Source organism: Anomaloglossus baeobatrachus, chromosome 2 (genome assembly GCF_048569485.1).
Source record: "Anomaloglossus baeobatrachus isolate aAnoBae1 chromosome 2, aAnoBae1.hap1, whole genome shotgun sequence".
NCBI classification, from domain to species: domain Eukaryota; kingdom Metazoa; phylum Chordata; class Amphibia; order Anura; family Aromobatidae; genus Anomaloglossus; species Anomaloglossus baeobatrachus.
The window spans coordinates 159251780-159266074 of NC_134354.1; the positions used below are offsets into that span (position 1 = coordinate 159251780).

General features: G+C 43.5%; 1 protein-coding gene across 4 annotated transcripts in view; it reads left to right on the forward strand.

Moving 5' to 3' along the window:
* The window catches only part of LOC142287691 (interleukin-5 receptor subunit alpha-like), a 101194-nt gene that overhangs the window by 44144 nt on the left and 42755 nt on the right, over window positions 1–14295 (forward strand). For all 4 annotated transcript variants that reach the window (XM_075333463.1, XM_075333460.1, XM_075333462.1 and 1 more), the window contains 4 exons: window positions 1814–1949; window positions 8118–8229; window positions 8314–8489; window positions 11293–11423. In XM_075333463.1, the coding sequence (XP_075189578.1) occupies window positions 1814–1949; window positions 8118–8229; window positions 8314–8489; window positions 11293–11423 (555 nt within the window). The remainder of the gene's footprint in view (window positions 1–1813; window positions 1950–8117; window positions 8230–8313; window positions 8490–11292; window positions 11424–14295) is intronic.

Consider the following 14295-nt stretch of genomic DNA (forward strand, 5'->3'; position numbering starts at 1 on the left):
GGCAGGTGCTGCTGCAGCCTGCTCATGCCCCCGATGACCTGCTCCACCGCAGCACCATCATTCCCGCAGTGAGTGAGGCTCAGTGTGCATGCCCCCGGAGGTTCGGTCATGCGCACTATGAAGCCGGGTGTATGCGTCCTGGCTTCAAACTGAAGTAGTGCGCATGAGAAAAACTCCAGGGTCATGCGCACTGAGCCAAAATCCAGTGTCGGGCAGCAATGGCAGTGGAGAAGTGAGATCATCCTTTCACGCTGTGCATTCATTAGCATGATAGCACACCCACAGGGGCCCACAGGGGCATACTAACATGCTAATGGGGCCGACTAGCAAGGGAAGTAATGTCCTTGAGACTAGTCCCCTCGCTCATTAGCATACGATAAAAGATCTTTAGAAATACTTTTTCTAAAGATATTTTTATCTATGCTAGTGTATACAGGGACAGTTAGGCAGGGATTAGCAATATGCACCTAGAACAGCTCGTGGTCCTGGGGGGATTTTGCACCTGATAGGATCCCTTTAAAACAGCCAATTGCCGAGGGTGCCAGGTGCCGCACCCTGGCCGATCAGACACACTGGCCATATACTGCATACAGCTCTGACACACTGGCCGTATACCGCACACAGCTCTGACAGACTGGCTGTATACCGCAGACAGCCATGATACACTGACCGCATTCCACACACAGCCATGACACACTGACTATATACCGCACACAGCTATGGTACACTGACCATATACCGCACAGAGCCATGATACACTGACCGTATACCGCACACAGCCATGATACACTGACCGTATACCACACACAAATATGACACACTGGCAGTATACAGCACACAGCTCCGACACACTGGCTGTAAACCACACATTGTACTGTACATAGTCTTGACACACTGGTCTTATTGTATACCGCACACGACATACACTGGCCATATACAGTACACATGCATTGGACATACTGTATACATCACTCACACATGCCATACACAGCACTCACATCCCGTCTAGATACAGTGATTTATATATTATATAGTAATTTGGTGGTATTGAGTGACTGCAGAGATCTTTATTGAGCCTGGAAAACCCCTTTAAACTTATTGCCTAATTCCATTTAATATGTTATTTTGTAGTTTTATACTATATACAGCATTTTGGCTGAGCATAAGGGGGTTTTTCAGTAGTTTTTTTTATGATTATTATTATTATTATTATTATTATTATTATTATTATTATTTTATAGACATCCTCTCCATAAAAATAAGAAAATAACCTGCACTTTACCCCGCTGCTTCAACAACACCTCTCTACAAATGCTCCTGGTCTTTGTGGACAGGACTACGGAGGTCTGTGATTGCTAACGTGGCCCCATTTTGTAGCATTGATGTCTCTGCTACAGCCCTGTACAAAGACCATCTGCAGCAGTGAAGTGTCAGGAAATTTTTATACAGATGATGTCTATAAAATAACATAAATATCCTTTATAACTTCTGTAATTGTATAATTACTCACTAAGTTAGGAACCATGTTGTATATACAGTATGTTAAACATTAAATTCCTGGGAATCAGATAAGCTAAGAGTAAGAACTTGGCAATATTGATTTGAAATGTGTCAGTTTTCTTCATGTACTGTATGTTTTGCATACAACTGTTTTTTAATGCATTGGAGTAAAGAGTGTTCTGCTTTTAATAAGCTGGTTTTCGATATTTATACATGTCTGGAATTCAGGCCCATAATCAGTTGATGTTCTGAGTTCTGACCCAAGTGTCTTTGTGCTAAAAGTTTTGCGATCCAACTTTTGTTTCTTATGCAGGAAAAGGTATCTGAGGGAAAGACAGTCCTACATCTGCTGGAGTATACAAACGGTGACGTTTGTATCAAGGTGGTTCCATTTTTAAATGATGATGAATGTCAAAGTGCTTCAGAAATAATTATATGTGCTAATCCAGGTAAGAGGGTTAAACAAGTTGAAACTGAGAGTAATTTATTAAGTGTATGTACAAGGAAAAGCGGTATGGATATTCTTAATATTCTGGAATTCCAGATATAAAATGTCCATACCTTCATGTAATTTGGTAGGTTAGAAGTATGAATTGGAATAAGCATGGCAGATTTGTTCTGTAGAGCGTGGATGGTATTAAAATTCCAAAGAAATGGAAGAACTGACTCCAGTCAAAGCAGTAGCAAGACACCATATAAACCCAGAGCATAGTAATTTCCAGTCTATATAGATCATGTATATGACATATGCTTTGGAGTATGATGAATCATTGTGATTTTTAAGAGGATGTAAATAAAGTAGCTGAAGATTTTAAACAATGTTAGGGCTCGGTTCCACTTGCGCATAGCTTCCGATGTGAGAGCATAAGAAGCGATATACTAATGACCCTCTACTGCAGATGTGAGCCAAGGGTCATGCGACTGTGATCTGATCTTGCAATCAGATCACAGCTGCGGAGAATGGGGGGGGGCACTTTCACTCTCTCTTCCGCAGCCTGACTCTGCATAACTTGCACTGCGGTCGGGTGACATGCAAGTGCAGTGCAATGTTTCACAAGCAACCATAGACTTGCATGGGTGTGTATGAGCTGAGACTCGCTGCCAAATGCAGCATGCTGTGATTCATTTCTCATGCTGACATGCAGGGCCGGCTCCAGGTTTTTGTGGGCCCCGGGCGGAAGAGTCCCAGTGGGCCCCATCCACACGCAGACACACATACGTACACATACATATACATATTTAACGACAAACTCACAAAAATACATATAGAACTGACACATCTATACAGTCATATACACTGACATACATAGATACACATCATACATGCATACAGACAAACACACACAGCTCTGCTGGATACATACATACAGACACAGCGCTGCTACATACATACACACATAGCTCTGCCACATACATACACACATAGCTCTGCTATATACATGCACACATAGCTCTGCTATATACATACACACATAGCTCTGCTATATACATACACACATAGCTCTGCTATATACATACACACATAGCTCTGCTATATACATACACACATAGCTCTGCTATATACATACACACATAGCTCTGCTATATACATACACACATAGCTCTGCTATATACATACACACACAGCGCTGCTACATACATACACACATAGCTCTGCCACATACATACACACATAGCTCTGCTATATACATGCACACATAGCTCTGCTATATACATACACACATAGCTCTGCTATATACATACACACATAGCTCTGCTATATACATACACACATAGCTCTGCTATATACATACACACATAGCTCTGCTATATACATACACACATAGCTCTGCTATATACATACACACATAGCTCTGCTATATACATACACACATAGCTCTGCTATATACATACACACACAGCGCTGCTACATACATACACACATAGCTCTGCCACATACATACACACATAGCTCTGCTATATACATGCACACATAGCTCTGCTATATACATGCACACATAGCTCTGCTATATACATACACACATAGCTCTGCTATATACATACACACATAGCTCTGCTATATACATACACACATAGCTCTGCTATATACATACACACATAGCTCTGCTATATACATACACACATAGCTCTGCTATATACATACACACATAGCTCTGCTATATACATACACACACAGCGCTGCTACATACATACACACATAGCTCTGCCACATACATACACACATAGCTCTGCTATATACATGCACACATAGCTCTGCTATATACATACACACATAGCTCTGCTATATACATACACACATAGCTCTGCTATATACATGCACACATAGCTCTGCTACATACATACACACATAGCTCTGCTATATACATGCACACATAGCTCTGCTACATACATAGCTCTGCTATATACATACACACATAGCTCTGCTACATACACACATAGCTCTGCCACATACATACACACATAGCTCTGCTACATACACACATAGCTCTGCTATATACATACACACCTAGCTCTGCTACATACACACATAGCTCTGCTATATACATACACACATAGCTCTGCTATATACATGCACACATAGCTCTGCTATATACATACACACATAGCTCTGCTATATACATGCACACATAGCTCTGCTATATACATACACACATAGCTCTGCTATAAACATACACACATAGCTCTGCTATATACATACACACATAGCTCTGCTATGTACATACACACATAGCTCTGCTATATACATACACACATAGCTCTGCTATATACATACACACATAGCTCTGCTATATACATACACACATAGCTCTGCTATATACATACACACATAGCTCTGCTATATACATACACACATAGCTCTGCTATATACATACACACCTAGCTCTGCTATATACATACACACCTAGCTCTGCTATATACATACACACCTAGCTCTGCTATATACATACACACCTAGCTCTGCTATATACATACACACATAGCTCTGCTATATACATGCACACATAGCTCTGCTATATACATACACATAGCTCTGCTATATACATGCACACATAGCTCTGCTATATACATACACACATAGCTCTGCTATATACATACACACATAGCTCTGCTATATACATACACACATAGCTCTGCTATATACATACACACATAGCTCTGCTATATACATACACACATAGCTCTGCTATATACATACACACATAGCTCTGCTATATACATACACACATAGCTCTGCTATATACATACACACATAGCTCTGCTATATACATACACACATAGCTCTGCTATATACATACACACATAGCTCTGCTATATACATACACACATAGCTCTGCTATATACATACACACATAGCTCTGCTATATACATACACACATAGCTCTGCTATATACATACACACATAGCTCTGCTATATACATACACACATAGCTCTGCTATATACATACACACATAGCTCTGCTATATACATACACACATAGCTCTGCTATATACATACACACATAGCTCTGCTATATACATACACACCTAGCTCTGCTATATACATACACACCTAGCTCTGCTATATACATACACACCTAGCTCTGCTATATACATACACACCTAGCTCTGCTATATACATACACACCTAGCTCTGCTATATACATACACACATAGCTCTGCTATATACATACACACATAGCTCTGCTATATACATACACACCTAGCTCTGCTATATACATACACACCTAGCTCTGCTATATACATACACACCTAGCTCTGCTATATACATACACACATAGCTCTGCTATATACATGCACACATAGCTCTGCTATATACATACACACATAGCTCTGCTATATACATACACACATAGCTCTGCTATATACATACACACCTAGCTCTGCTATATACATACACACCTAGCTCTGCTATATACATACACACCTAGCTCTGCTATATACATGCACACATAGCTCTGCTATATACATACACACCTAGCTCTGCTACATACAGACAGAGACAGACACGCGCGGCTCCGGGGGGGGGCATAAATCGGGGGGTGGGGAGGGCACATACCGCTCAGGTCACGGTGGAGAGGGGGCCCACACAGCGCCGGAGGGACACGCTGTGCTGGGGGTCGCTGGCTGGCACTGCAACTCTCATCTGTGGGACTGAGCAGGATGCCGGTCTGTAGCTCCGCCCACAGATGAAGTTCAAACCAGGAAGTCTGCGCGCCTTAAAGAGACGGCGCCGCAGATTCCTGCCGAGGACTGAGGTCCCCGGAACTCGGCCCGGGGACCGCAGAACTAAGGAGAGTGGGCCCCGGCCAAGGTGCACCAGAGCTGACGAGGCCGAGTGGGCCCCCCCAGCTCTCCAGGGCCCCGGCATTTGCCCGGGTATGCCGGGTGCTGACGCCGGCCCTGCTGACATGGCATGACAAATCAATCGCAGATGGACACTGCCCCATAGTTTTGCACTGATGCGAGTGCAATCTGATGTTTTATCGCATTGCACTTTGTCCATGGAAATCGCAAGTGCAACCAAACCCTTTAAGTAAGGAAGGCATTGTCTTCAAGCCTGCCAAAAAGTACTTATGGTGTGGTATTTGACTTTTGGAACAAACATATGATTAGGGTGTGGGGCTAAGCTGAGTGGATGCTTGTAGTGTCTTTACTTATGCAATTATATATTTTAGTATTTTCTATCATATAAGGAATACCTACATTTATGCATGGTATGCCTATATTTCTCAAGAGTATAAAAGATCTGATTCTCATTAAAACCGTTTGGAGAGCATTGGAAATCACATGCCTGTGTATTTCTTTAATTCTCACCGGAGCCGTAGAATGAATTCCAGAAACTCTTAATTGGAGTAAAAACTACTTCAAGAACTTAAAGTACTGGATTGCAGATCAGATGGATGGGAGAACAAAAATTGGATGCCATACAGAGCCACAGTACCGCATCTGATTTTTGAAGATACATTATAATTCTGTAGCATAGGAAAATGGAAATGGCCCTGTAAATGATTAACAGCAGCTGAGTAAAAAAATATATTACATACAGACCGTACACAGAGGGCAAGTGAGAAAAAAAAAATCCCACCCCTTTTTTGGGTGAATATTGGACAGATTTTTTTTATACGCTCATGTGACACTAGACTTAAGCGGGCTTTACACGCTACGATATCGCTAACGTATTATCATCGGGGGTCACGGTGTTTGTGACGCACATCCGGCGCATTTATCGACATCGCAGCATGTGACACCTATTAGCGACCTTAAACGATCGCAAAAGTGGTCAAAATCGTTTGCCATGGAGAGATCATCCTGAATCAAAAAATTGATTAGCAATGTTGTTCATCATTCCTGCGGCAGCACACATCGCTATGTGTCGATACCGCAGGAACGAGGAACATCTCCTTACCTGCGTCCACCGGCAATGCGGAAGGAAGGAGGTGGGCGGGATGTTACGTCCCGCTCATCTCCGCCCCTCCACTTCTATTGGCCGGCCGCTTAGTGATGCCGCAGTGACATCGCTATGACGCCGAACGCACCTCCCCCTTGAAGGAGGGATTATTCGGCGGTCACAGAGACGTCGCTGGACAGGTTTGTGCATGTGACACTGCCGTAGCGCTAATGTTCGCTACGGCAGCGATCACACAATATCGCACACACGATGGGGTGGGTGCTATCGCGCTCGACATCGTAGCGTGTAAAACCCGCTTATGTGAGGGAATCATAAGAAAACGATTCCTAATGGAGGATTTTATAATCCAGCTTTCTTTCATGATAAGAGCACATTCAGTTGACATATTTTTAACTAGAATAGATTATGTATAGTGAAGAAATCACAGCATTCAAAGTAATGTGTAACTTTTACATCCAAGTCAGGGTCAGGGGTAAGGAAAGCTGTATTTGCATTTAGGCACTGAAGGGCAGCAGCTTGCTGAGTGAACCCCCTAAGGCCATGTGCGCACGTAGCGTAATTACATGCTTTTGCGCTGCATCCTGTGTCCCCTGCACAATCTATGTAGATTGTGCAAATTCCATCCGCACGTTGCTTTTTAGAATGCAGCGTTTTGCATGCTGTCAAAACGCTGCGATCAAAGAAGTAACATGTCAATTGTTTTGTGCGTTCTGGATGCTTTCTCCACTCTCTGTATGGGAGAGGCAGCATCCAGAACACACAAAATCTGCATGAATTCTGCAGACACCAAACTTTCAGAACGCAGCTTTTCAGCTGTGTTCTGAATCGCACAAGCAGTGACTAATGCAGAATGCACTTATGTGCGCACATGGCCTAGGCTTTCTATATGGGTGTGTAGGTCATAGAAAACTGAATAAAATTAAACCTTGACAGCTGCAATTCTATGTCTTATTCCAGAGGAATATACTGTACATATAGCAGTAATGCAGTTCAAGTTTCATATATTCAATGTTCACATATATCTTGGTGATTACGATTGTGAGACATGTAGATCAGGAGAGCAGACTGTCAGTCATTACATGTCTCACATAAGTAACGCCCCCTTTTATTTAGAATAAGCTCTTCAGATAAACAATTTACAAATCTACAAATCTATAGATTCATAAGAAGATAATAATTATAATTGCTCGTGTGTCATGTTTCACAGGAACAATCGACGTAAATATTCAATGTGTTGTTTACAATATATCCTCAATGACATGTACATGGACCTATAGTGAAAACGCATCATATAATACTGAGCACACGCTTTCTTTACAGTAAGTGGATGATTATTTGTATTAGTAATTGTAAAATATGTTTCCTAGATTTAAATTATGGAATATTCTAGTTTTTTGCTGCAGGCAAGATACGACCACCATAGACTGCAAGCAATACATTAATGATGGGAAAATGAAGATGGGCAACTGCACATTTCATGATTTAAACATAAATTACTTTAAGGAAGTGACTGTCTTTTTAAACAGAAAAGGTTCTGATGAATATGTGATAAAAGATTGGTTCATACCTGCAGAAAAAGGTATAGTAAACTATTAATTGTAAGGTATTGATATTGTAACACTCTATTACACCCCGAAATAATACATGGCAAATAGAATTGCTGAAATCTGATTCAGAGGCAACATAACTAGTCCTTTGGCCGATGAACTGGAGCCCTGTGAGCCTCCTGGCATCCCCAGCACCACTTCTGATTGGTAGGTCAAGCGCAGCATTATACATGCACCAAGATACAGCAATGACATTCCACCAAGTTTATAGTCCAGAAGAGTAACCAGATATCCTAGCAGATTGGAGGTGGTTTGTAGGGCTTCTGTACAACAGATGCAGACTACTGACATGGCCACTGGAATTGAGTCTTGAGAATCAATTCATTCATCTCTATATGGCAGCATTGCCGCTATCAGGACTCTACAGGTGATATTGCTGTCTGTGGCCAAAGGAGCACAAATTCATCTGTGACTTTCTACCCACCAATTATTACATAGTGGGTAAGAAGTTTTATTTTAAAAGTACAGTAATACCTTGACTTACGAGTTTAATTGTTCCCATTTAAATGAATTGAAATGCTATTAATCCATACTAGACCCTACCTATGACCCGCATACTAGCACTGTATATATAACCCCCCACCTGGTACATGGCCCCCTCCTGGTATAGATGATCCCCATCCTGTTACATGGCCCCCTATTCTGGTACATATGATCCCTCATCTTGGTACATATGATCCCCAATCCTGGTACATGGCCCCCTTTCCTGGTACATGGGCCTCCATCCTAATACATGACCCCCATCCGGTATATATGATCCCCCTTCTTGGTATAAGGCCCTCATCCTGGTACATGGCCCCCCATATTTCCTGGTATATATGATCCCCCATCCTGGTACATGACCAACGCTATCTTACATGCTGATCAGCTAACTCTATGCAATGAGGACGCCACACTGAGGGGTATTGGAGGGAGGGTGAGCATAAGCTACTCGTACCTCACAGTTCTGCTCACATCATAAAGCAAAAAAGATGAGCAACAGCTCATTCATATCTTGAAAAATGTGTTTGCTGGTGCACTCTTAAGTCCAGGTATTACTGCATGGTATAATGTGCAAAACCATTTCCCAACATGGTGTCCTTCATTTTTCATAAGACAAGTTATCTTTTTGTTTTTCTCACCCTGAACCCCTTAAATTTACTGCAATAGCTTGATGGTTACAAAAATATCATATAGTTGGCTACTAAAAGTATACATGACACAAGATGGAATTTACATACCTAAGGTCTCATTCACACATCTATCGTTTTTTCACGTTCATGTTTAAACACAGACAAGTGAATGAGATTTATAGGAGAGTTTAAGGGCAGAAACCATTTCCTGATGATGGCTTTGGATTACAATTCTGCCTTAACCTATTCTGATCTTCTGTCAATCTCTAACACTAGCATTTACAACACGCATCCCAGGGGGCGCACCGTTCCAAGGGTCTCTCTACCTCCTTACGTTGTGATTGGTGCCAATTGGTTGTCATTACAGTCAGAAGTCTACTGAAGACCCCTTTGCCTATCATAATTGTGATACTGTGAAAACCAATCTGTGGTCGATTTTCACCATATACCACAGTACTGCAGTGTTGAGGTATATCATAATATAATTCAAGCAATCTGACTACAATACAGTCCCTAAGGGGTCTACAAAAAACAATAAAAAGTAAAAAAAAAAAGTTTTTAAAAACATGAAGACGAGACATTCCCTTTCTCTTCCATAAAAAAACCCCAACATTTTATATCGCCATATCCACAAAATATAATCAAAATATAGAGTTACTTAAACAACACAGGAAAAAAAATTGAACCACCAGAATTGGAGTTTTTCTGTGGCTAAAACACAACAAAAAATGCAACGATGTATTTAAAACTTCAACTCGTCCCGCACAAATACTTATATTGTAATGTGTACAGAAGAATAATAAACGTAGGGGTACTTTGCACACTACGACATCGCAAGCCGATAGTCCCCGCCCCCATCGCAGCTGCGATATCATGGTGATAGCTGCCGTAGCGAACATTATCGCTACGGCAGCTTCACATGCACTCACCTGCCCTGAGACGTCGCTCTGGCCTGCGAACTGCCTCCTTGTTAAGGGGGCGGGTCGTGCGGCGTCATAGGGACGTCACACGGCAGGCGGCCAATAGAAGCAGAGGGCCGGAGATGAGCGGGACGTAAACATCCCGCCCACCTCCTTCCTTTCGCATAGCCGATGGGAGCCGCAGTGACGCAGGTAGGAGATGTTCCTCGCTCCTGCGACTTCACACACAGCGATGTGTGCTGCCGCAGGAGCGAAGAACAACATCGGACCGTCGCGTCAGCGTAATTATGGAATTCGCCGACGCTACACCAATGATACGATTACGACGCTTTTGCGCTCGTTAATCATATCATCTAGGATTTACACACTACGATGTCGAGAGCGACGCAGGAAGTGCGTCACTTTCGACATGACCCCCACCGACATTGCACCTGCGATGTCGTAGTGTGCAAAGTACCCCTTAGGACTTTTGGAAGACGAGAAGAAAAGAACGAAAATGAAAAAATGGGAAATCACTTGGTCAGAAAGGGGTTAAGTTTTTGGATAAAAACAATAATATAGGGAAAATAACCTTTTGATCTTCACTAACAGCAAAAAGAACCTGAATAATTTAAACAAAATTGAATAACTTATTATAAAGTTGCCAGACGTTTCCCTATGTGATGATTAAGCTTTACTATATAAGACCGGAAAAAGTCGCTTGCTTGATTCTTTATAACTTATATACGTTTCATTCTTTTAAGAAATATTGAACCCACCAACAAATGTCACAGTAAGACATGATGAAGAAAATGTCATATTGAGCTGGAATTCTCCTGATACAAAGTATCTGGTTACTGAATCATGCTTTGAATACCAAATTGAAAAGAACAAGGTATCACAGTGAATGTAACTTGTTAAATGTGTATTTCCGTGTCAGGTCATCAAACATTATTGATATATTAGTGGAATGGTTATTTATGTCACCTGAAATCTTTTATGTTTGCCCACAATAGAAATATATGGGGCCCCCATTCATCAAGACGACCAAATTTCCCATGCGTGGCTGTGGTGGAGTCCAAGGCACCTGATCCAATAACCCCTTTAGGACCTTCCAAATTTCCATTTTTTGCACTTTCATTTTTTCTTCCCCTTCTTCCAAGAGCCATAACTATTTTATTTTTAGATCCCCGTAGCTAAAGGGGGCTTGTTTTTGCAGGATGAATTATACTTTTGCATCAGCACTGCTCTGTATATAAGAAATCACGACGTCCTATGAATGCTTACAGCCAGTATTCACAGGAGGATCTTGTAATGACAGACACAGGGGTCTTCAGTTGACCCTTGGTTGTCATGCCAACCTTTCGGTGCCCCACGATCACATCACGGACACACTAATGAGAGTAGGGAATGACATGCACTCCTGGCGGAGTGTGTTAAATCCTTTTGTCAGAGATTGACAGCAGCATTTGACTGGTTAACAGTCACAGGTGGATCAGAGGCCCATGTCGGCTGATTAAAACATTTGTCATATTCAGGGAAAGATGTGGGCTTGGTGTGTGAGCCCACATCAAAGTCAGAGACACAATCTTTGACATAACAGGGCATCAAAGGTTGTCGAGAGGTTAAAAGGCACATGCCTCTTAATGAATCAGGAATGTCTGACATGTTGTAATCCTCTGTGCGCTTCACTACAAATTTTATTCCAGTCACGACTGGACTAAGATCTTTGACATAAGGTATGCCACATCTCATCATAAATTACAAGAGCTGTGGATCATGCCCCCCGTTACGCTCTAGCTCTGCCAATTTTGACAGAGGTGGGAGAAACTGTTGTGAAAACTCCAAAAGTCACAAATTGTTTGCACAACTCCAAACTGCAGATCAATTTTACAACTTTTCAAAACTTATGACACCAGAAATTCAGTATGTATCAGACACTAGCTGTGTGACTTCAGCCTTGCATGTTTGACTCTAAATTGCTGATATTTTAATGTCTGCCAGGGACTGTGCCATATAAGTGATTAGCCAAAATGCTAGTCAAGAGCGGCTTTTCTCTGCTCACTCTCCTTGACTGATGGGTCGCTCCGTACCTGCATGCAAATGTACCGCCCTGTGCTCGGCGGCAACCGAGCCGCTCGGATCCGGACTCACCAGGTGGTGGCTCGAGCGTCTCCGGACCCGGGGGTCCCGAGGTCCACTTCGATCTGAAAGGGGCTGGCGGTTTAGGGGAAGTAGGTGTACGGCTGGAGCCGTTGTTAAGTTCGTGACACCACCCACGGGTTGTGGTGAAGGTGGACACCACCTCTGCGGTTACTGGGCACCCGGGGGAAGATGTTACGCAGCAAGATGTTAACCTCTCCGTGGGCAGGGGTGGTGGCCCCGGGACCCATTGGGGTTTTGTTGGGCGGTGCAGGGAGGTGCGCGGACAGAGGGCACTGTTGTATTCACGGTTAGTAACGCACACGAGTCTCTGGTAAACCAACTTGATGGTGGTCGGTGCCTGCAGCCGGCTGCGTCTGGTCCCCCACTCGGTTGGTCGTCTCTGCCTTTCTCCTGCATCGTGTTGTGTATTTGTGGGCTACCTGCGCTTCAGCGTCGGAAGTCCGCTCCCCGGCTTTGTGGATGTCGGGAGAGCCCTTTTGCCCGCAGACGCTGGCCCGTGGGATCTCTCTGCATGTGCGGTGGCTTTCTATCCCCCTCGTTGGGCTGTTGTCTTCAGACGGGACTTTGGGTGGGAAAGAATCTATAGTCCAGACCGCAATCAGTTAATTAACTCAGTCCAGTGGCTTCTGGACCTTGTTTCAGGGTCTGAGTACCCCCCTTTGTGGTCCGGTTTCCGAGTCGGTTCCCCGGGTCGGTACCAGTGGGCCACTACCCTGTCCCGGTCCATCAGGGTTCCACCGAGCTGTCTTCCCGGCTCCTGCAGGCTGAGGCCACCGTATGCCTCCTAGTCAAAGGTGCCCGGGCTCCAACCCTGGCACCTGTCAGTCTGTTACAGGCCTGTCACACAGGCCTGACCTTCTCCGCTGCACTCGCAAACTCAACTCAGACTAGACTGTTTTCTTTTTCCTGCCTCAAGCTCTCTGAACTCCTTGGTGGGCGTGGCTCCATCCCCTGGTGTGTCCATCAAGCACTGAAGGAGGTGACTAGGTTTTAATGGTTGGCTGATGACACCTTTTTAGGGGACAGGTGTTGTGCGGGGCTCTAACTGTGACTACCTGGTTAGTCCAGGGCGTCACACATATAGCATGTGTTCTGAAGAAAGGGATTTATGCCGCGCTCACACCACATAATTCAATCATAGATTTATGTCTCTTTATTCTTTGTAGGCACCGGTCAATGCATTTCAAGGGACGCAGCCCTCTTCATCAGGACAGCAGACCAGAAAACCTATGGGGAAAAAAAATCCTGTGCGCACTAGGCGGATTTTGACAGCTGCATGTTTTGCTGCGGGATTCCCGCAGCAAAAACAATTGCATGTCAATTCTTTTCCGCACATCGCTGCGGGATTTCACTCCATTGACTCCAATGTAATCGTGAAATCCCGCAGGGAATAACGCAGGCAGCAAATTCTGTGCGGTTCACTGCGTTTTCCTGCGTTATTCCCTGCGGTATTTCGTGGTTTACCTCCGGTAATGTACATCGCTGCCTGCAGTTTTGCAGGGAAGTGATGTCATTACAGGAAGAGGAAGCCGTGCGGAGAGTAAACACACACATCACAGACACAGACATCACAGACATAGAACACATAGACACAGACACAT